The sequence below is a fragment of the Peromyscus eremicus genome, chromosome X, assembly GCF_949786415.1.
Source record: "Peromyscus eremicus chromosome X, PerEre_H2_v1, whole genome shotgun sequence".
Taxonomy (NCBI): Eukaryota; Metazoa; Chordata; class Mammalia; order Rodentia; family Cricetidae; genus Peromyscus; species Peromyscus eremicus.
Genome location: NC_081439.1, coordinates 10,566,611 through 10,589,431, shown reverse-complemented (window position 1 = coordinate 10,589,431; position 22,821 = coordinate 10,566,611). Strand labels below are relative to the sequence as shown.

Sequence of the window (22,821 nt, the reverse complement as noted above, 5' to 3'; positions counted from 1 at the left end):
ATTTAGGGACTCAGAGTTGGACTATGGTTGCCCACATTCAGGGCACCTCTTTACCCCTTTATGCATTTCTCTCTGGAAATACACAAATGTACTGTAGCACAAATTCTAATTAGTCTTAATAATAAAAACCTGGAGTCAGATATCAGGGTAAATGCTGAAAGATCAGCGAAGTAAAGGAGCAGCCACTAGAGAGACTTCTTACCTCTACTGAATCTTCACCTTCTGGGGTCTTTGATGGAGTTGAAGACTGGATAGTTATAATTATAGTTTTCCTTAGTTATGATAAAAGATAAACTAGATATCAAACTTTAGACTTACCAAGATAGGATAGATAATGGAGTATTTTTTTTCTGAATTTGTCAAATGCTAATGGACTAGACATTGCTAATGTATTTATTGCCTGTATATATTATATATAGTTATTGTACTTATTGTATATAGTTTTTCTTATATTTGTTATAACCTTTTTTGTTTTAGACAGAAGGAGGAACGTGGTGATATTTTGTTTGTGCTCTAACAAATAAAGCTTGCCTGGACATCAGAGGGTGGAGCTAGCCACTAATGAACCAGCACTTGGGAGGAGGAAACAGGAAGTGATGTGGCTGGGCAGAGGGAGGAAGAGAGTGGAAACAAGAGCTCGACCCCTTTTCAGGCTGAGGAGTTGTTGAGGTAAGAAGTGGCTGTGCTTGCTCCTTTGTCTCTCTGCTCTTCGGGCAAGCTTTCTTTGTTAGAGCACAAACAAAATATCACCACAGTGTATTCCACAAATCTTGTACAATTTCCAGTGCAACCAAGTTGACAAAACTAAGCACATGGGGCCGAAGAGCTGGCTCAGAAGTTAATAGCAGGAACTGCTCTTGCAGAGGACACAAGTTCCCAGCACTGGGCAGCTCACAACTGCCTGTAACTCCAGTTCCATAATTTAAAATCGTAATAAAAATCAATCTTTAAAAAAAATCACAAGGGTAACTTGTCACTTTTAGATATCTTAATTGTTTCCTCATATATCAAAACAAGTTATTATTTTTAAATCACAAAAGAAAACAATTCAGGTGTAAAAGATACATATTTGACCATCCAATAATTCCACTTCTAAATTATTTTAGAGAAGAATCTCTACATGGAAACCAAGGGATTCGTGCAAAGATTTTCATAGCCAGATTTTTTAAAGAGTGGAACATGGGATACTACCTAAATGTTCAAAGTGAATAAATTGTTACCTAAGCTCAACAAGGAGACTTTACACTCTGACGGGGAAAAAATTCTTAAGTAACGTACAACATAAAACGGGTGGTCTTGGGTAGGGGAGGTGGCTCAGCAGGTAAAGGTACTTGCTGCCAAGCCTAAGGACCTGAGTTTGATCCCTGAGACTCAAACGATGGAAGGAAAGAACCAACTTCCACACGTTGTCCTCAGGTGCCGTGGCACACATGAGTGCTCCCCCCGTGTAACGTTTAAAAATTCTTGTTTTATTCTTTTTTAAGAGTCACTTATTGTCATGTGTGTGGGTGTTTTGCCTCTCCATGTATGTGCCTGGTATCCACACAGGCCAGAAGAGGGCACTGGACTGCCTCGAACTGGAGCTACAGACAGTTGTGAGCTGTCTGCCGTGTGGGTACTGGGAGTTGAAACAGAGTCCCCTGGAAGAGCAGCTAGTGCTCTTAATCAGTGAGCCATCTCTCTAGGCCCACATTTAACAAACTTTAAAAAGAGAGATCTGCAGTTATATATCACATATAGCTAGCTGTAAAAATAATACATTCATATACTTATATCAATGCAAAACAGTAGCATGAGTCATGTACAACAGAATACCAGTTTTTAGCCTCTGGGAGTAGATTCAGATGTGGAGGACAAAGAGGAGGCATGATGGAAGTCACATAGTTTGTTAGACCATTACAGTACTATAGTATACTGTTTTGCATAAAAATATATTCATGCATCCTCTTTAAATTCACTTAAAAGTTAATAGTTCTTTAAACTATTTCAACTCGTGTAATTTGCTTTATGCAAAAACTATGACTTTCCCCTTTCTTCTCCATAATTTATCCCTTGTCCTCTTGGTGCACACTCTGGCTTTCTTTTCCTGTTTGCTTTTGAGAGCCCTGTTATGCAGCTCAGACTGACCTACTATGTGACTAGGATGGCCTCAAACTCTTACTGCGTCCGCTTCCTCTGTGTAACACCATACCTGGTCTTATTCTCATTTTTATCTAGTTTTATGAATAATCTCAAAGAGAAAAGTCTTATTTGCCCTTTCCCTTTATGAACCATGCTATTAGTTCTGTAGCACTGAGCCAAAAACTATTCATATGATAGAGGCAGAAAAAATGGACAGATGTCGCTAAATTGCCTCCATAAAAAAACCTGCCAATGATTCATAGGACATTATTTCTGTTAACTATCTGGTCCCTATTAGCATGGTGACAACTATGGCAGCTGCACCCCGTATTGACTTGGCCTTGAGCCCACACTGTGGCTGATTTCAGTCCCTGCTCTTGGCTCACTGACTATTGGTAGAATAAGTATAGTGTGTGAGCACATTATCCAATCCTTGGAGGTTCTGGGACGGGGCTGGAGGGGCTAGTGGAAGGAAGCCAGAGCTATGGGAAACTATGAAATTGAGACACTCCAGTCATGTGTTAAGGGATCTGCTTAATCCCCACTGATGGGTTTTTTTTCTTATAGTTTTCTATGCACAGAGTCATCTATTCCTATAACATTCATGATATTTCTTTACTCCTTCACCCCTGCCTTCTTTGGGAGGTGGAGGGGCTTTGTCTGCCTTTCTTTTTGTACTTGGCTTCCCAGAAACATCATGTTCCTACCTTCATCTGAGTGAGAATTCTCATACTGGGATTTAATATGAGAAAGACCAGTTGCCCCAGGAAAGTCCTAATATGGAACGGAAAGGTAATATGTTTCTATTATTCTATCATTCTCATCTCCTAAGTGATTCACAAATAACGTAGGGGTCTGGACATGATGAATCACACCTGTAATCCCAACACTTGACAGTCGTCGTCGGAGGGAGGACAGTTGGACATAATTACCTAACAAGAACCTGTCTCAAAAAGAAAAGAAAGGAGGGGAGAGAAGGGAAGAAGGAAGGGATAGAAGGGGGGGGAAGGAGTAGGAACTATAGAGAGTAAGAAGAACACTATTTATTGGGTTTGCTTAGGTCAAAAGTCAATGTTTAAATGTTTTTAATTTCAAAATTTTGATATTTTTCATATCATAATCATTACTTGTGATTTTTTTTTAAAGTTGTAAGATTAGGCACACCTGAGCCTGCATTCCTTCACAGTAACAGTGGATGGAGTTGAAACATAGCTTCCCTTGGAATAGAGCACGTTCAATTCACTTACCATTAATCTACCTGGTCTCTTATTTTTTTGGTACTCATGTGGAGAATCCGCGGACACTAGGAATCATGTGGTGATAGAGCTGTAGTGGAATAATAGCCCCCAAAAGATGTTCCCTTAATTTCGAAACCTGTGAATTTGTTTATGTTAAAACGAACTATGCGGGTGTGATTAAAGATCTTGTAGATAGAATAAATTATTGACTGTAGCCAATGTAGTCACAGGATTTGTAATAGGACAAAGATGAATGATCAGGCAGAAAGAAAAAAGAATCTAAACCTTAGAGGTCAGAGGTGAGGTCCGAAGATGCTCTTCTACTGGCTTTGAAGCTAGGGGCTAGCTGGGCAGTGGTGGCGTATGCCTTTAATCCCAGCACTCGGGAGGCAGAGCTAGGCAGATCTCTGTGAGTTCGAGGCCAGCCTGGGCTATATGAGCTAGTTCCAGGACAGGCTCCAAAACTATACAGAGAAACTCTGTCTTGAAAAACAAAAAACAAAAAAAGGAAGAAAGAAGCTGGGGGCTGGAATCCCCATCACAAAATGCCCTAAAACCAAGAAAAAGCCAGAAGAAAGATTCCTAGAGCTTTCAAAAGGAGACCCTGTCTCAAAATAAAAGTGAAACCAGGGGCTGGAGAGACCGCTCAGCCTTTCAGAGCACTGGTTGCTCTTGCAGAGGACTGTGGTTTGATTCCATGCACCTACCTGACAGCTCTCAACTGTCTCTAACTCTGACACCCTCTTCGGGCCTCCACACACCACGAAGCACACAAGTAGTGCACAGACATGCTTGTAGGCAAAACACACACACACACACACACACACACACACACACACACACACACACAAAACAGTAAGTGAAGCTTTTTTTTTTTTTTGAAAGTAAAGACAGGGCTAGGGATACAGCTTAGTGGTAGAATGCTTACCCAGTGAGCACAAAGCCATTGGCTCAATCCTCATAAAAATAACTAATACATTTATAAGGGATGAATGTGTAAGATTATTGCACAGCATACATGGGGCATGAAAGAAAGGAGGAGGGGGAGGGGGGAACAATGGGAATATCAGGGATGACACATGTGTATGAAAATGCCATAATGAAACCCATTACTTTGTATACTAAATTAAAATATTCACTGTAAAAGGTATAAAGTTAACGTCACAGAACTATTTAACACTGGATATAGAATTTTTAGCCACAAACATAGCTCCACCTTTTGAATCATAAAACAATTTCACCTTGGACAGATTCCAGCACACGAGCAAAGAATTTCCATTCATCTTCAACTTTTCTTTGGTATGTGCCAGAGAAGAGACCCAATCACTTCTCCCTAAATAGTCATATATTTTCTCATCTTTGTAAAATAACTGTTATCAAGAATATGTAAGTATTTTGACTCAGACTTTTAAAAATACAATGATGAATGGAGGCAGTGAAATCCACCCAATGACTCAATTCACACCCAACTTGGGAAGGACAGGGAAGCACTCTCTAATGAGAAGTTGCCATTATTTAGGCAGTCTATTGGGACTTCACAAACACAAAATTATAGCTTTACAAAACATCGCAGCTAGTGCTTACACTAACTGAATTACACGTGTATTCGGGTATTACATGCGAATACTCTAATTTTACTTAAAGTCCCAAATTGTTTTTAAAGAAGCAGCAGCTCATTTGCAATTTGACAAATAAGACAAAATTAACTTCTAAAAACAATCATTAAAGGTTCATAAATAGTTACGTAATATATTTTACACTAACTTTAAAGAAAAACTGAGTTAAAAATCATAAGTAAAATGCATGAAATAGAAGCTATTCATTATATTGTAATGGCAAAGACTAAATTTGGGTAGCAATATTTTTGAGACACAGTCTGGCCTCACACTATTGACCGTCCCGCGTCAGACCTGTGTGTATATGAATATATTTCTTTATTGTAATATATTTATGTGGTGCTACATTTGTTTTCCTCCTCCATTCCTCCTGCTTGGAATTTATTAAAGTAAGCACAATCCTTATTTCTTGACCACTGAATTAGCAACCAGAGCCAAATGTACAGCACAGTAAGATAGTCTTTATTATATTTGAACTAGAAACAGCAGATAGCAAGCTCACGAGGTATGATTTATTTTAAAATGAGGCTTCAACAACAATCATCAAAAATAAGCCTTAACTGCACAGATAGTTTGGTCACTATTATAATCTCCAGAGGTACAAGAGCCAGCAGCATCAAGTACATAATGGTAATGACAAAGAATTTCTGATGTGCCCAAATCACAGATCACTGCATTAAACCCTCTCTTTGCATTCTTGTCATTACAGTTCTTCAGCAAAGTGCCAACCATGCGAGTAGTACTCCTACCAGAACCCTGTCGGAATATTGTCACCATTAATACTGAGCTTTGCTTTATCCCCAAATTCAATGAATCGTGATTTCAGTCCTTACATGGATTGGGTGTCAGTGGTGACATGTAAAATTGATTTCATTTTCAAGGTTAAATGGCAGACTGACTTTGCATTGGGTGGCCAGCTGTGTATCCTAGGTTTTAACATTGATTTTCTTAATAAATTTAGCTATATTTCATAAGCCCTGAGATATTAGATAACCTGCTAATGATTGTTCACTTTTAATGTATATTCTACTCCACTCAGTCCTAATGCCACGTAAGCATTTTAAATTATGCACACATAGCTGTAACTAATGCAATGATAAAATTTATTACTTGTATAGCTAAGACTACTAATAAGGCCTTTAAGTAAGAGTTGCATATTTTATGTATTTTACTTGGTCAGAAGCAACCCTTAAAAAACTGTATCTATAATTCTGTCACCAATTAGTGTGTTCCTTTTGCTTAGTTCTCCATGGAGGTCCAGACTCTTTCCTTCCTTTTTGGCCCTTCCTCAGAGATACCAGTTTTCCAACTGAACAGCTACCAAAGAAACTTAACACCTGAACACCATGTGGAGAGCTGCCATGCCTGGCAGAGAAAGATGCAGAACAGTCATTCAGTAGATAATGAGTGGATTGTAAGGCAGTTGTCTGAGTCATATACTCTTGATTACAGACTTAACTAATTTTGCTTAACCAGGAAATCTGGTTATCATTTAATTCTACCTCAAGTGTAAATGCAAGAAATTGACATTTAAAAACATGGATTTGCCAGTTCTCAGGAAAATAAAACAGGTTGGTTATAGCTGCTACCTATAACATTAGATGAGGGTGTGGGGGTGTCAAAATTACTTTCCATGAACTATTATATATAATTCAATGAAGGGGAGAAATTAAAATAAATAAGAAAAGTATTAGCTAATTCATGTAATTTTCTCTGCACTGATCACGTATTTATCCCTGTTATGTTTTCTAGTTTAAAGATAATGTCAGTTTCTAAATAGATTTTCCCATCTCTGTGGGTGCATAATGCTAGTGAAAGGCTTGTATAAATATAACGTTCTATTTTTATATCAGTCAATATTTGTGCATTATTTTTTTGGCTAACATTTGTGTTTTTAAATGAAGCTGTATAGAATATGAGATAACCTACCAAGATCTTATTTTTTAGACTTTTGCTTACAATATTCAGTTTTTTGTTGATAGCTTTGAAGCACATTGCACACTTGTCATCTAGCACATTAATAGGTACTTATTACTCTTTTTAGAAAGGATGCACTCACAAACTTAGGTTAAATGGCTTTAACCAAAATGTTTAGTGGATTACAGGACAATTGCAATCGCAAAAACATTAACGATGCAGTTCATGGTACGATTCTCCCATCTTACAGTACAGGTTCCTGAAAACATACAAGAAGAGCACCTTAATATATCAGCAAAACATCAAAATTACCAGGCACTAAGTAATTAATACACACACACACACACACACACACACACACACACACACACACACAAGCACGCACAAGCACGCACAAACACACACACACACACACACACTTATAGTTTTTAGTAATATAAGTAACATTTCTTCTAACATGTTATATCTTCACATTTCATACTGGTTTGAAATCCTACTTGTAAGTATATACAAAGCAATTGTATTGATACAGTGTTTTTCAGACTTTAAGTAGAGCTACGTAGTAAGTCCAGACTGACTTTGCTGGAACTTTGATTCAGGGTAAATTCATTTATGGTCTCTCACCATCAGATGTAGTATCCCAAAAACATGAGCTGGCTGTGTGAAATCCATATGCACTCCTCTGGACCACAGCGCAGGTCACTACAAAGAAAGTCATAGAATAACGTTTACTGAAAAAGGGAAAGAATCAAGGTTGAAGTATTTGTATTAGAACTCTAAAAGCTGAAAAAAGGTAACACAAAATAATTCAGCTAGTAGACTGAAATAGTCTCTCGTTTTGAACATCGACCATTGTAAACTTAACTTCACAAGACTCAGCCATTTCATGAACCATTACTATAACTCTCAGCAATTGTACTGCAGAAAAAATTTGGATCAAATTTTGTACTCTGTGTTATTAACAGACTTCAGACAGAAATGCAGGGGGATATTTCACTTTGTCCTTGGTGTGTGGATCTTCACAGGCCTATACACAGGCATGGAGGGCTGAGAGGAAGACAGTACTGAAGGGTCTCACCAAGGGAAAGCAGTTCAAACTGCTATTTTAGACCAAAAGACCTCCCTTTTCACACTTCATCCTGTGTTACCTTCCAAGGGACAAGTCAGAAGTGCTTGCTACACGATTAGTGTTCAGCTACAGTGCCCGTCATTCAGATGCATTCTCCAAATTCAGAGAAAATCAGAAGGATAAAAGTATCAGTACTCACCAATGTACTTATAAGCTTTGCCAAGCTTAACCAAATGTGCAAGGGATTGCTCCACTATGCTTGCAGTCCACTGGTTGATGTTGTCTTGATTGTAGTCCTCACCTCCTAAAACTCCATCAACACACTAGGAGAAAGGGCAGCTCCGTTAGCCCAAATGAACCAGTTTTTACATACACTGCAAGAGAAATTCAAGGCACCACCCACTAAGGCATAGCAGAAACGCGCATCTACTAAATGTTTGGTGTGCAGTGTCTCTAACTGCTTAAGAGTTTTCAAAGCACTTCCATAAGCCTTATCTCATGCTATGAAATATTACAGGTCATATAAAGATCAATTTGCCAATGCCTCTGTAGTAAAGCGCTTAATCTAGCAGGAACACTAATAAAAGAACTCTAATGTTTATAACATAGGAAAGACAAATCATAAACAGTAAGTGATAAGAATGACTACAGGATTAAGATAAGATAGCATTAACTGGTTAAAATGGCTTTGAAACAGATCGGATTAAAACTAGGGTTCATGTGCTCAAAACAAAGGATAGGACTAATTTAAAAACATAATTCTATGGATGCTAATTATAATCTCATTCATGCTATATAATTGCTTAGCTACAAAACAACCAATACACATGCCAGTGAAAGTAATAAAGATACTCTAGGAAAAAAAGCCGAATAATATCCTACAGTGTTTACTTGCATCCACTTTTGACACCTGATTAAAAGAGTTCGAGGCCAGCCTGGTCTACAGTGAGTTCCAGGACAGCCAGGGCTACAAAGACAAACCCTGTCTCAAACAACCAAAAACAACAACAAAACCCACCACCACAACAACAAACACCCAGCAATTGATTTAGTATCCCAGTCCTGGGCTGGAAGGCCAGATTCGTACCTGTCTGCTCCGGAACCTTTAGCAAATGACCTATCACCTTTAAGCTGTTGTTTCCCAGATTGTGGGGAGAGAGGCAAGCCCGGAGTGAATGAAATCCTGAGTGAACGTGCTTGTGCTTCTGACAGGGGCACTGCCATGTCAAGGAACCAAATAGCCTCAGACCCATGGAACAATGGCAACGCCTCCCTCACCCCCAAGTTGAGGCACAGAAGGATGGTTAAAGCCTTCCTCTGGTCCACATGCAGATGTTGATAGTGTGCAGAATGTGTCCACAATAGCTTTCTCCCCCAGATGTCTACAGCCTGAAGACTGCTCCCCATGAAGACTTCTCCTTCTGAGATTAGCTACACCTGTCTCCTTGCTCAGCTGTATGTAATAACTGTGCCTCCCTGTCTGTATGTAATAACCCTGCCTCCTTGTTCAACTCTATATAATGAACAAGCTGAGTTTCCTGGGTGCTGCGGTTTCTCCATCAGGAAGCCCACGCCACCTGGTCCCAGATTGTCTGCCCATGTGTCTGTGTACGTGTATGTTATCTTTTCTTCATTCCCTTACTGCCCCCAAGCAAGTCAAGTCCCTGGAGCTGTGCAAGGACATGGCACCTGATGCTTACAGGAAAGAAAACAGTGTCGTCTTCTCAGATGATGAAGGGTGAAATGAGATAATGAATGCCAAGTTCTCAGTCACAGTGACTGGCATAGAATGAGCCCATAGACAACTATTATTATTACTCTTATTGTTGATTTATTTTATATTCAAGCGGTAGATCCTGGAAAATAGACATTCAATTTGGTTTCAGAATCTAGATCAGAACACACAAATATGAATGTGTCTTCACTGACTACAATTGGGTTATAGTAAAGATTTATAAGGAGGCTCATTAAGACAGAACATTTAGCTGGGTATTATAAAATCTTTACTAATAATATGTAAAGATATAGCTTATATAATTTAAAGGGGCTAATGGAAATAAAGTGAGCCAAATTACTATTGAAATTTCAATAACATGGCAGAGGAAAGGAAGTGCCCTAAGGGGCTGGAGAACTTAGTTTTGATTCTGCCTTTACTATTACCAAGCTTATGACTTTGGAAAAAGCCTTTTCCACTATCCACATGGCCTTTTCTTAATGGGAAAGTAAGAGTACAGCTTGCTTTGTCTGTGTTGTTGCTGTTTTAGGTCATTTAGTAGTACCACTTTACGTTCTGCTCCAAACAACAGAAGATACTGGAAGGATGTCAACAGCCCTGCTTATTACTATTAATGAGTATTTAACCCGACTAATTACATCAACAATGAATCACACTACACAAAACAGAGCTTTAAAGAGCTCTGTGTTCCCCCAGGGCAAAGCTCAGGACCTGGGCACACAGTAGGTATTTCACCAATGTTTGTGGTTGAAGCAATTCTGACTTTTATGTACTTTCTGAATGCTCCGAATTGAACACACTTTAGACTTTGTTTTGAGTTTATGTCATTTAAGTTTTTCTCTGAGGAAGTTTGGGGCATGGGGGAAATTCGATCCCTCACTGAACAAAATGTCTCCTGGTACTAGTATATGAGTAGTCCTACAAGCACAGAAGGAAAAGTAAATTAGCCAGAGATTAAAAGATGGAGAAGGAGATGAGTATGAAATAAAAGAGAAATGACTATTGAAATTAGGGAGTTCTCTAGGATGGCCCGAGATGTTTAAAGCAGTACTTGGACATTTAAGCCTGTCCAGCCCCTCAGTAGAAATGTTTCAGTGACGTAGAAAGGTGACTCAGGAAACCAAGACAAAGGAGAACTGAGACATGGTCCCCAAAGCAACCTGGACTGACACTGAGATTTCGCCTAAGTATCATCTTTTTATGTAAAGAATTCAAGTTCACTTGGTATCTGACTGTTTTCAATTAAACAGCTTATATTGCTAACCACATTCTCAGTAATGTTCATACTCTTAAAATGCATCTAGTAAGCTAGGTGTGGTAGTTTGGCCTGTAATACTAACACTTGAGAGTCTGAGGCACGAGGATGACAACCTGGAGGCCATCTGACTATATAACAACACTTTATCTCAAAAAAAAAAACCCAAAAGAAATAAAATGCATCTAGTAGTTTTTAGTACCACTTAATCACTGTCACACACACACACACACACACACACACACACACACACACACACACGTCTAACATTTTTGATCTCTTACTCCATCCACCACCATTATTTCCTATGGAGACGGAGTAAGTGACCTGGCTGGTGAATGATCAGCATTGTTCTACCACATTCATCAGAGAAAAGCACATTTCCAAGCATCTTGGACTTGGGTTTTCATTTCTCCACCCAGACCAAAGAGACACATTATTCTGTGTTTCTCTCTGCTGACTCAAACTTTCCCTTGTGTGCTGGCAAAGCCAGTATTGCAAGTTCAGAACTGTGCAGGGGCTAGTAAAACATGATCCGCTCATCAGCCTAGTTCCACCTACAATAAAGGTGGTGTTTATTCTTCCAAGTGAACACTTTCGTCTTTTCATATGGTTCAAAACTCGGGTAAGGAAAATATATTAAGTGGCTCTTTCATATCTACTAGCCAAAGACAGTCTCTCTTGACATATTACTTTGAAAAATAAGATTATTGCTACCTCTGCCTTCCAATTGCTCTTCCTTGTGCTCTGGCATTGTGAGGGTATTGAAAACATTTGCTTTTTTTTTTAATTTTAGTTTTTTGAGACAGGGTTTCTCTGTGTAGCTTTGCACCTTTCCTGGATCTCGCTCTGTAGACCAGGCTGGCCTCGAACTCACAAAGATCCGCCTGGCTCTGCCTCCCGAGTGCTGGCTTTATTTTAGTGAAATAGTCCTAAAAATGTCTTTACATAATATACTCTGAATGTTTTAAATCATTAAATATTCTAACACACAATTCTTCAACTATTAACATGCCACAGTGTTTTTGGTACTGCCTAACCCTATGAGAAGCTGAGCGGATAGTACTTATACAGGGCCAGACCAGCTGAGCTTTGGATAAGATGACTTGCACTCAGGCAAGTCAAGAACTGTCTCCAGGTGAACTGGAGATGCTCAGAAGGCGGAGCCGATCCAGCCTAGAAAGAACTCAGTCAGGGCTTGCTAGGACACAGGCCCCAGGAGCCACACCCAAAATTGAAGCAAGTCTTGTGGGCCAGCTCAGGGTTTTTACCAACCTCACCCCAGGGTAGTTTATATTAATAGCCTCACCCCCAGGGCCTTACTCCCAGGGTAGTCTGTACTGATAATGACCCCCCAGGGTAGTTAGTTTATATTGATATCCTCACTCCTAGAATAGTGTATATTAATAATCTCCCCCCTAGGTAGTCTATATTAATAATCTCATCCCTAGAATAGTCTATATTAATAATCTCACCCCCAGGGTAGTCTATATTGATAACCTCACCCCAAGGGTAGTCTATATTGATTACCTCACCCCCTGGGTAGTCTCTGTTAATAACCTCACCCCCAAGGTAGTCTGTATTGATAGCCTAACCCCCAAGGTATTCTGTGTTGATAACCTCAGGATAGTCTATATTGATAGCCTCACCCCCAGCATAGTCCATATTGATAGCCTCACTCCTAGAGTAGTCTAGATTAATAACCTCACCCCCAAGGTAGTCTGTATTGGTAACCCTAGGGTAGTCTATATTGATAGCCTCACCCACAGGTAGTTTACATTGATAACACTGGAATCAGTAAATGTCCTCAGCTAAAACAGATTCCAAAAAAGAGCTTCTGTACTTTTTGTAGACTTGAAACAGTGCTTCAGTGTGTCTTTCAGAAAAAGTCCAAATAGGCCTCACTGAATACAAGAGATCACATACACACCCCTGCAAAGAGTGAATAAATATTTTAAACCTTGGTGTTTCAGCATTAACATTTCTAACTTTGGCCTGAAAAATCAAAACCTGGATTTAAAATTTTTCTATCAACACAACAAGCATAGAGATAACAGCAAACAGAACTCACCTCTTTGACTATATTTTGGGCTTCATCAGCATTGAAGGCAATCTACAGAGAAAACAAGATACAACTGCTTTTAGCAAGGCTTCCCTTGTTTATACATAGGGCAATATACAGTATACCCTCAGCTGGCCTAAGAAAGTGATGTGACAGAAGACCATAGAGCTAGGGCATCAGGTCTCCTGAGGATGCTGATCCCACTCCCTGTCGATTCAGATCCATTAGGATTGGGCAGGGCCTAGGCAAATACCAGTTTGAAAAGTGCTTTTACAATAGTGGTTCTAGTGAACATTCTAGATAATCATTGTATTATAAAGATCAAGAAATTAGCAGGTAGTAGCTATAAATGATGTCTATTGTGTGCTATCAGTATACAGGAAATCATTTCAGCTAGATAAAGTGGCCTATAAAAAAGTGTGCTAAGCCGGGCGGTGGTGGCGCACGCCTTTAATCCCAGCACTCGGAAGGCAGAGCCAGGCGGATCTCTGTGAGTTCGAGGCCAGCCTGGGCTACCAAGTGAGTTCCAGGAAAGGCGCAAAGCTACACAGAGAAACCCTGTCTCGAAAAATCAAAAAAAAAAAAGTATGCTAAATTGTCATTTCCAATTTTATTTTGAATTGATGAGACAAATCGAAGCTTTCCCAAATTAAAGATTATGGCAATACTCTGTCATTCAAATTTAATGTCAGTTTAATTGTATAAATTGGTCTCTCACGGTTTTTTTTTTTGGAATTGTTTGTTACAAACTTGAGTTAACAGCAATTTTCAATGACATCTAAGTGTCCTTGAGAGTAGAACCAGATTATGTGATAAGACTGAAATATAAGCCAGGATGATTTAGGTAATATAAGAATGCTTTCCATGGAGATATTTTGGGTGCATTGAGAAAGTGGTACTTTTGTGTTTTAAAAACCACTATGCAACTTAAAACTACTTGAAATCAGTAAATTCTGAAGTTATGTTTAAGTATAGATTTTTATTTTTTAACTCTATTAATTATCCTATAAAATTACCCACATCCCCCTAAAAGAGGAATGAAAATCTAAATACTTGGAGGCGTTTTGAAAAGAGGTCCTCATATTTTAGCCCCATGATAAATTGTCATTTTGCTTCAAAATCACATTCAAAATTGACCTAAGAAATAAATGATGCACATTTCACTACAATTTGGGAAGTTACCTAATACTGTGGATGCTTAGTTGACCACGGTAACAAATAATGTCTGTTAGTTTTCCTTCTTTCTTTTCTGATGCTGGGGATGGAATTCAGGGCTTCTAATGTGCTACTCAACCACTCTACCAATGAGCTACTTCTCCACTCCTATTTCTTTTTAAATTACAGGTATTTAGGAGGTGGTGCAGAAAAGATTTCCTTGCACCCTTGCTAGAGGGAAAATATGGGGAAGAGTCAACCATGTAATTTGCTGGGCTGGGTGGGGGGCAAGTCCTTGTTTCTAACATTAGTATGATTCACCACTGACCTACAAGTATGCATGCTCTCTGCAACACATAATCTTCTGCAGAAACTCATACTCTAAAACTTCCCATTGGACCAGAAGAAGCCCCTTACAAGGATCATGTGACATTGCACCTCCACCATCTCATCTTTCATTTTCTTGTATCACTCACCAGTGGCTACCACCAGACAGAAAATGTCTATTTACTCTGTCTTTGCAAACTCTTACAGGCTGTGCGGCGATTCAACAGTACTGGGAGCATGGGCTGAAGTGTAAAGTCAGAGGCCTGGGTTCAAATGGAACACCTGTTATTCCTAGCAGTTTTAATTTGGGGCCTGTCATTTGGTCACCATGAAAAGTCAGAGTTCCCATCAATAACAGGAAAATAACCGACATCATGGAGTTCTGGGGAGGCTTTGGGAAACCTGAATCAGTGAGCAAGGGCTCTTAATCCATAAAGCACTTCCTCTAGCAGTCCCTGCGGAGAGTTCCCAGGACCAGAGCCACCTTGCAGCACCAGCTCAAGGAGACCCAAAAGGGTGGAGAAACGGAGAGAAAACCGGTTTCCCAGGCCCAGATCGCAGACGGGCGGGGCTCGCCAACACCCGCCCATACACCCCAAGTTAGGCCTCCCCCTACACCCACTGGGTCCTCTCAGACCCTGCCGACTGCACCCCCAAGAGCTTTCGGTCACCTAAACCATCCCGAGGATCGGCCCACCCTCAGGCTCTCAGGGGCGGCGAGACAAGAGACGCCAAAGCGCAAGAAGGATCCCAGCCCCGCGGAGCAGACTCGGGTTCACGGGACTCCGCATCCTAACCCCCCAAGCACTAAGAGACCACCCGACAGCGTGCCGACAGCGGGGACCGAGGGGCACTTCTCGGCGCCAGAGGGGCGGTACCTCGTCGCAGGGCCTTTGGTACTCCTCCATGGTGGCTTTGGCAGTCCCAGGGGGCGGAGCAAAGCGACGGTCTAACTCCGCAACCACGCACTGGCCTCCGGGGAGGCCCCGCCTCTCCTTCTGGCCCAGGGCTTTTGTTTACGTAGGCCCCGCCTTTGTGTCGCACTGGAGCAACCTTCCAGGGACCTGACAAGGGGGCGGGGGGGGGGGGGGGAGATCAAAGGACAGGGAGGGGGCGCTCTGGTTGAGTTGAGCCCCTTAGCAAGGCTAAGGGTACTTCCTAGGCTTAGCGTGCACTTCTGACCAGGCCTGTCTTCTGAAAGTAAAGGATGCAGGTTAAGAGCTCCACCAGCGTCCGTGGGGATTAGTTAGGATGACCTTGTGTCAGCCAGTCTAGACTCAGCACAAGTGGTTTAGGGCTCACTGCTGTAGTCATATGCACAGAATTCGTTCATCCACAGTTATCCAGCAAATGAGTGTAGCAAGAGAGCAACCAACTTTGATTTCTCTGTGTACTAGTTACTGATTTAAAAAAAAAAAGCCCCCCCCCCCCAGATTCGATTTCTCGTATGATAAACATAATCACTTCTATTTTGTGACTAGTTATAAGGATCAAATAAGATACTATACACACAACTCCTAAAGTTGATGCTCCTGTTCTGTTGACTTTTTTTTTTTAATAAAGAAGCGTAAGACTTTTGAGAAAGGAGCAAATGCCCTAAATTGAATTATAAACCTTAGCAGAAGCACTCTGTTTACATTTATTTTAGGACTACTAAATTGTGGCTGATTCTGAGATTTTCCTCAAATTCTCAGTAATTCAGATTTGCCCTCCCCTCACTCCTTATTAACGATGGAGCTAAAATGCAGAGATTTTCAGTGACTTGCCCAAGGCCTTATATACAGTATGTGTTAGATGAGGTCTATCAGCTCGAATGCTACAGTCTGATAGCAAAGCTCAAGTTCTTCAACGCTGTTGTGAGCTTCCTGTTGCTGCTGTAACGAATTACCACAGAGAGAGTGGTTTAAAGCCACACACACATCGTTTCACAGTCTGAGAGGTAGAAGTTCTAACCACGTCCACAAAATGCTTTTTGCCATGCAAGCTAGCGCATTCTCAGGTTCTGGGATATAAATGTGGCTATATTTTCATGGGGAGGAATATTCAGCCCACTACAGTGACTTCTATTTTGTTCTCCAGTATCAAGTCAGAAGGCTCATTAGTTTTCTAATCCCTTTCTCTTATTTTTGTTTTAATGGTTCTCTATGTTATGGCTCACACAGGAGTACTGCAAAAAAAAAAAAGTGTAATTGGGGCTGGAGAGATGATTCAGCAGTTAAGGGCATTCACTGCTCTTGCAGAGAACCTGAGTTTGGTTCCCAGTATCCATGTAGTGGCTCACGGCTGTCTGTACACTCCAGTTCTAGCAGATATAACTTTAAGCTCTGCCATGGACCTGCCACATGATTTCTCTCCCTCCCTTCTGCCCCCGCCCCCCAAAATCACCCCAGAGTGCTTTGCTCAGATTAAACCTGGTTCTTTACTTTTAATTTGGCTTGATTTGGCTTACTGCGTTGGTGGAGAATCCTAGTGCTAGGGATTCAAAATGCCTATCACTCCCTTTTACAGAACAGACAGGAAAAGCTGTGGTTAGTGTTTTACTTGACTGTGAAAGTTAATTCTGCTATCAAAAATGGATGTGGGGATGTGGACATAGCTAAATAGGTAATCTCAGTGGTGGGGCGTCAGAAAGAGAAGGATCCCTGGGGCCTGGTAGTCAGCCAGTCTAACATAAATGGTGATTCCCAGGTCCCAGGGAGAAATTCTCTCTTAAAAACTAAGATGGTAAGCATTGAGGAAGACATCAGTATTGATCTCTGGCTTCCAGTGGGGTTTTCTGTTGCATTGTCTGGGGCTCTCGAGGGAGGATTACCTCCAGAGTGTGTCATAACTTCATTTAAACTATGCATATGTGTATGTGTATTTCCAAAACCCTAGAGAAACATATTATAAGCTTCCTTAAAAACACATGTGTGTGCACCTTTATAAGGTCTATCCTTAAAGTTATTTATATGGTTGTGAAGAAAAAATAAAGTAGAAAAAATATTTAAAATAAATTTGTAAAATATTTTAAATGAAAACTTTTAAATGTTTTATTGAAACCCTGGATTTTGCTTTTCTAAACATATTTTAAATATGGTTTTAGTCTATAAATAGTTATAAACAATTCTTGCTCAAGTAGTTTTTGTTTGTTTGCTTCTTTTTTAAAACAAGGTCTCATTTATGAAACCCTGGCTGGACTAGAACTCACAATTCTCCTGTCTCAGCTTCCAGAGTCCTAGGATCATAGATATATAATACATTCTAGCAATGCTTAAATAGTTATTTTAGCCTAAATATTGTTCTTGCTTATGTTTTGTTGGGGTGCTTTGAAACAGAACCTCTCTGTGTAGCCCAGGCTGGCTTGGAACTCGTCTTCTCTTGACTGAGCTTCCTGAGGAGCTGGATTACAAGTATGTCTCAAAGAAAAAAAGATTTATTGTTGGGAAATCTTCCTCAGAGGAAGATTTACTTAATAAAACATTTCAACTCATTTTCTAAATGATTCAAATTCTAACGTCGAATTAAGGAATAAGCATTAGCGTTTTCGCTGATGATTTTGACTGGGCAAAATGCAATGAAGAATGCAATTAGAGATTTCAGATGACAAAATCCTGGGAAAGGAGAGAGCATGGCGTTTGAACTCGGTTTTCAGCTGGTGTTGAGAAGATGCCACGGGCCGAGACATAAGATAACCAGATTCCGTGGCATGCCAAGGAGGCAAATTCTGGTAAGAAATCATACTTTGGGTTGAAAGAGACCTTAAAGATTCCAAGCTAGGAATAAAACATCCGGGCTTGACTGTGAAGTTACACAGCTTGGTTTGAAATCCTCTCTGCCCCTGCAGTTGGATTAAGGTGCTCTGATTTTGCTAATGCCTCTAGGCAGCTGCAACAAAACAAAACAATTCTTTCTGGATGATAGAAATATCATTATAGGCTACAAAGTAGATTTATATTTTTTCACATACATTAAGTGCAAAATGAAACGTAAGTAGGTACATAAAGAAACAAAACCACATTATCATAACCAGCAGACAATGGAAACAGCCCATTAAGGATCTAGTTGTCAAGACTTTAAAATAAGTATGTTTACCACATTCAAAGATATAAAAGACAAGATGGAGAATTTTATTCAACAACTGGAAACTACTTTAAAAATCCAAATTGAATTTCTAGAAGTAAAACTAAACAGTGACAACACACGAACAAAACTTAGGGAAGCCTTCTCTAGTAGTTGAGACAAGGCTGGAGGTTTAACTAGCAATCCTTTGAAGGTTGGTCTAGGGGTTGGAGAGGCAGCTCAGAGGTTAAGAGCACTTGCTGCTCTTATAAAAGACCTGAGTTTAGTTTCCAGCACCCACATGGTGTCTCATAAGCATCTGTAACTCCTGTTCCAGGGGTTCCAGTGCCTTCTTTTGAACTCTGTGGGCACCAGGCACTCAAGTAGTGCATATGTATACAGTCAGGCAAAATCCTCATACACATAAAATAAATCTTAAAAAGTTGGCCAAAGCTAGGGGTGGCATGCACATTTAATCTCAGCACTTGGGAGGCAGAGGCAGGCATATTTCTGAGTTTGAGGCCTGTTTGGTCTACCTAGCAAATTCCATGCCAGCCATAGCTACATAGTGAGGCCTTGTCTCAAAATTAACTAATTAAAAATTAGTCTAAAAATATCTCAGAACTGAGAAGGGGAGTGGACACAAAGTCCCACCCTAATGAAGAAGCTAGGCTATTTGCAATTGACACTTGCTGGGAAAGGGAAAATCAGTCTTCTCCAATGAGGTATCACTGGATGTATCAACCACACTCCAGGACAGGCCAGATGCCCAGGAGTAGTTGGGCAACACAAAGAGATTCTGTGCTTGTGTGCTTTATGGTTTTTTGTTTTTGTCTTATTGGGTTTTTTTTTTATTTAAAAAAATATTCATTTTACATACCAATGACAGATCTCCCTCTCATCCCTCCTCCCACTCCCCCCCCAGCCTTCCCCCACCCCCCGGCCCACCCCTCATCCCCTCCTCCAAAAGGATAAGGCCTCCCATGGGGAGTCAGCAAAGCCTGGTACACTCAGTTGAGGAGGTAGGACCAAGCCCTCCTGCTGCATCAAGGCTGAGCTAGGTGTCCCACTACAGGGAATGGGATCCAGAAAGCCAGTTCATGCACCAGGGACAAATCCTGATCCCATTGCCAGGGGACCCTCAAACAGACCAAGCTACACAACTGTCTACCATATGCAGAGGGTCTAGTCGGGTCCCATGCAGGTTCCACAGCTGTTGGTCTAAAGTTCATGAGTTCCTATGAGCTTGGTTCAGTTGTCTCTGTAGGTTTCCTCATCATGATCTTGATCCCCCTTGCTCATATAATCCCTCTTCCCTTTCTTCAACTGGACTCCTGGAGTTCAGCTTGGTGTTTGGTTGTGAATCTCTGCATCTGCTTCCATCAGTCACTGGATGAAGGCTCTATGATGACAGTTAGGGTAGTCACCAATCTGATTACTGGGGTAAGCCAGTTCAGGTACCCTCTTCACTATTGCTAGTAGTCTGATTTTGTTTTTTTAGGTTGTTTGTTCTGATTTTCAATTTTAGTTAGTTAGTTAGAGAGAGAGAGAGAGAGAGAGAGAGAGAGAGAGAGAGAGAGAGAGAGAGAATGTGTAGATGAGTGGATAGGGGAGTGAGGAAGATCTGGGAGGAGTTGGGGAAAAAAGAAAGAGTCTGACCAAAATATATTGTATGAAAAGATATTTAATAAAAATTTAAAAATTGGTCTGAAAAAATATTCAAAATGAAGCAGAGATTTAACTGAATATGAAATACAGAAGGAAGTATAGAGACAAAAAGAATACCATGAGAACATTTAGTATACATAATTTGATTTCTTAAAGAGATGAGAGAGAATGCACAGAACAATACAGTAAAGTTCTTCAAAAATTGGTGAAAGAATTTTATTAACCATATTCTTCATAAGAAGTTGATGAAATCTCTCCAAATATAATATTTAAGAAGATTTACTTACTGTGTTGGATGTTTGTCTCATTTCTGTGACAAAATACCCCGACAAAAGGAAATTTTGGAAGGAGAGTTTCTGTTAGCTCACAGTTCCAGGGTATAATCCATCATGGCAGGTAAAGTCCTAGGGACAGGGGTCGAGACAGCTGCTCACATTGTGTCCACAGTAAGGAAACAGAGAGTAGTCCTGCTTAACTTGTTTCTCCTTTTTATTCAGCCAAGGGCTCCAGCACATGGAATGGTGCCCCTCACCTGGGGCAACATAATCTACATGATCCCTCCCAGGCAGACCTAGTGATTTGTCTACAGGTGATCACATTGATGCTATTTAACCATAACGCTATGGGTATTTAAATGAGGCTGTGTGGGAGGTGGTTATATGAGGTCTACAAGGAATAGTACAGGAACTTGATTCCCTTTCCATTTCAATATCCACCCCCTTACCCAAGCATACATGGTATCTTATAGAGGCACTTGTCATGGCTAATCCCTTTTATTTTAAGTGGTAGCATAATTAATTTATTCCCATATTTAAATGATACAATAACTAATAAGCCTTCTATATTTCAAGGGACACATTTTAGGCTCCATATCTATTACATTTGTAGAGGTCATGCAATTACAGGTCCAATTAATACCATCAATATAACGGAACAATGTGATAAAGCACAACTATGAGACATAAGGGAGTCCTCTCTCAATCCTGCTACGAAGAACAACTTGCTCTTTAATTGAGATTCTTCATTTTATATCTGTGCTTTTCATGTACATGTTCCTTAAGTGTGATTTCCAAAGCTATGATAACATACCAGGTGACTCCATAAATTATAGTAGAAGCTTTATTATCATAGAGACTAAATGTCCCAGTCACGCAACCACCTTCATTTCCTGCTCTTCTACCTACATTTCATTCCCTTGTGATGAAATAAATAATTGTGATATAATTTCATGTAGTGAATATCCTATACTCCATTTCTTAAAAAAAAAGAGAGAGAGAGAATATTATCCATAGCCAGTCATGATGGCTAACATCTGTAATCCCAGCAATAGGGAGGCCAAAATAAGGGAGTTGTCATGAATTTGAGAACAACCTGGGCTATATAATGAGGTCCAGGACAGCCTGAGCTACTTAGCAAACACTGTCTCAAGGGGAAAAACCATATATGATATATTATATATGAACAATCCAATTTCAGAATTTTATTCTGAGGGTCCATTTCCTTGGATTAGTCATGGTTCTCCAAAGAAACAGACGCAATAGGACATAGAAATAATGACTTATTTTGTCAGAGAATATACCAATTCAAGTGATTTCCAACAAAGGGAACCAAGAAACACACACACACACACACACACACACACACACACACACGGTTTATTAAAGTTACGTACAGGCTGTGGTTCTATAACGGCTGTCTCCTGACACAAAGGCCAATTATTCTGCAGTTGTTCAGTCTCTGAGACTGGATGTCTTAGCTGGTCTCCAGTCTGCATTGGAATGCATGTGGAAGAAGTAGGTCCTAATACCAGCAGAGGAATACCTCTGAAGGAGGATAGAAAAACGTACCGGTAAGAATTGAGGCAAGCAAGTAGAAAGCAAAACCTTCTTCCTTCCACATCCTTTATGGGTTTGCCACCAGAAGGTGTTGGCCCAGATTTAGCATGGATCTTCTGACCTTAAGTATACAAATTTTGAATGAGTCTTATCACCTCAAGTGATCCAGTCAAGAAAATCCCTCACAGGTGTGTTCAGCTGCTTGGGTTTTAGTTCATTCCAGATGTAGTCAAGTTGACAGCTAAGATTAGCCATCATAGAGCCACTGATATCTATATAAGTTAGGGGCTAGAAGCATAGCTCAACAATGTATAGGTTGCCTAGCATGTGCACTGTGCTGGGTTCCATCTCTAGCAACACACACACACACACACACACACACACACACACACACACACACACACACACCGGTGGGGGGGAGAGAATAGGTAATCATTCTTAAAGTGGAAAGTAGGGCAGACTGTGGATGTGTAGAGACAAAAAGAGGATAATGTGAATGAACCTCTAGAACCTCTATCCATGGGTCTAAAAATCCCTAAGAATCCTAAATGGAATAACTAAAATAAAACATGTATTTGTCACATCACAGTATAGTAAAAGAAAATCAAAGGAAAAGAAAAACTGTAAGATTACACCCTCAAACACGCTACTTCAATTACCTTTGAATTCTTTCAAAAGTGTAACAGGAAGAGTCTTTGACTTCCCAGACAAACCATGTGTTTGATTTCAAAAATACCTTCAAGATACAGAAACTTAAAATATTGATCTAGCAAAAATATCCT

The 22,821-nt window shown here is 40.2% G+C and overlaps 1 protein-coding gene across 1 annotated transcript; it reads right to left on the bottom strand.

Moving 5' to 3' along the window:
- Positions 1-5,416: 5,416 nt before the first annotated feature.
- On the bottom strand, positions 5,417-15,516 carry Dynlt3 (dynein light chain Tctex-type 3). Its single transcript, XM_059250405.1, has 5 exons — positions 15,374-15,516; positions 13,023-13,064; positions 8,161-8,284; positions 7,517-7,594; positions 5,417-7,151 (listed from the first exon to the last, which is right to left on the bottom strand). The coding sequence occupies exons 1-5, from the start codon at positions 15,401-15,403 to the stop codon at positions 7,075-7,077; spliced, it is 351 nt and encodes a 116-aa protein (XP_059106388.1). The 5' UTR covers positions 15,404-15,516; the 3' UTR covers positions 5,417-7,074.
- Positions 15,517-22,821: the final 7,305 nt, after the last annotated feature.